At 60.9% G+C, this 1,139-nt stretch overlaps 1 protein-coding gene across 2 annotated transcripts in view; it reads right to left on the reverse strand.

The window, feature by feature from the left end:
• Positions 1-1,139, reverse strand: part of IL3RA (interleukin 3 receptor subunit alpha) — a 32,308-nt gene that overhangs the window by 3,785 nt on the left and 27,384 nt on the right. For both annotated transcript variants that reach the window (XM_027766713.1, XM_006164525.2), the window contains exon 8: positions 380-494. In XM_027766713.1, the coding sequence (XP_027622514.1) occupies positions 380-494 (115 nt within the window). The remainder of the gene's footprint in view (positions 1-379; positions 495-1,139) is intronic.

Below are 1,139 nucleotides of genomic sequence, written 5' to 3' on the forward strand. Positions count from 1 at the left end.
CCCCCGACGGCAAAAAAACCCAAAGCAAAAACAAAACGGCAGCTCCTCTCGGGGGTGCCTGCTGTCTGTAGGGTGGCCATGCCACGGAGGAGCCCCCTGGGCAGCGGAGAAGGACCCATTTTCTTGCTGACACTGTGTCATTTCACGGCCCAGGGGACTGCGGGGAAGGCCACCCTGTGCCCTCCTGCGGGGAGACCGGGGGGCGAGGCACTGTCTCCTGGCCACCTTGGGACGTGGCAGTGATGGGAACTTGCTGACCCTCACTCAGGATGCCAGGGTGCGAGGCGGCCGTGGCTTGTTTCTGGGGGTGACCACGTGGCTCGTTTCTGGGGGTGCCCACGCACACCGCGCCAGGGAGGCAGAAGGGGCGGCCGCTCACCAAAGTGCTGGGGGGCGCTCCACGCGCTCTGGCTCTTGACAAACACCTCCTGCGCCCTGATGCTCACGGAGTACGACCCGGGGTTGAGCAGCCTGAAGTTGCTGACGTCGTAGAGCTGCACTTGGAAAGAAAACGGGGGAGCCAACAGGTGGCCTGGCGGTTACGTCGCTGGACTCCCACACGGTCGACTGTGGTTCGAGTCCCGGACCCGGCGGCTTGACGCTGAGCGTGTGTGCGTGCGTGACCAGGATCCCAAAAGGAAAATGGAGAAGGGATTGCAGCGTGGCCACCCCCCTGGGGGGTGATTTCTCACTCTCTCTCTTTCTGTCTCTCTCTGTCTCTTTCTGTCTCTCTGTCTCTCCCCCTGGAGAGTTTTGCCCTACTGCAAAAACCACTATAAAAGAAAACAAACAAAAGACAGAAAAAAAAAACAAGGGTGAAGGACAGGGTAGATGCGGTTGGCAGGGAGGGGACCAGGGGCCCTGTTGTGTCCATGAAAGTTCGGGCACTGCAGGCCTCAGCTCCAGGGCTCCGGAAAGGGCCTGGCTGGGAAACAGGGTCCCGCAGGTGTAGGGAGGTCAGGTGGAGTCGAACCTGGGAGGAGCAGACGGCCCTAATCTAAAGGGGACCACTGTCCTTAGAAAAAGGGGAGTCAGGGACCAGCAGTTAGCGTCATGGCTATGTCGCTGGACTCCCACGTAGTCGACCGCGGTTCGCGTCCCGGACCCGGTGGCTTAAAACTCACGCTGGGCACGTGTGC

Source organism: Tupaia chinensis, unplaced genomic scaffold (genome assembly GCF_000334495.1).
Source record: "Tupaia chinensis unplaced genomic scaffold, TupChi_1.0 Scaffold143644_1, whole genome shotgun sequence".
NCBI lineage: Eukaryota > Metazoa > Chordata > Mammalia > Scandentia > Tupaiidae > Tupaia > Tupaia belangeri.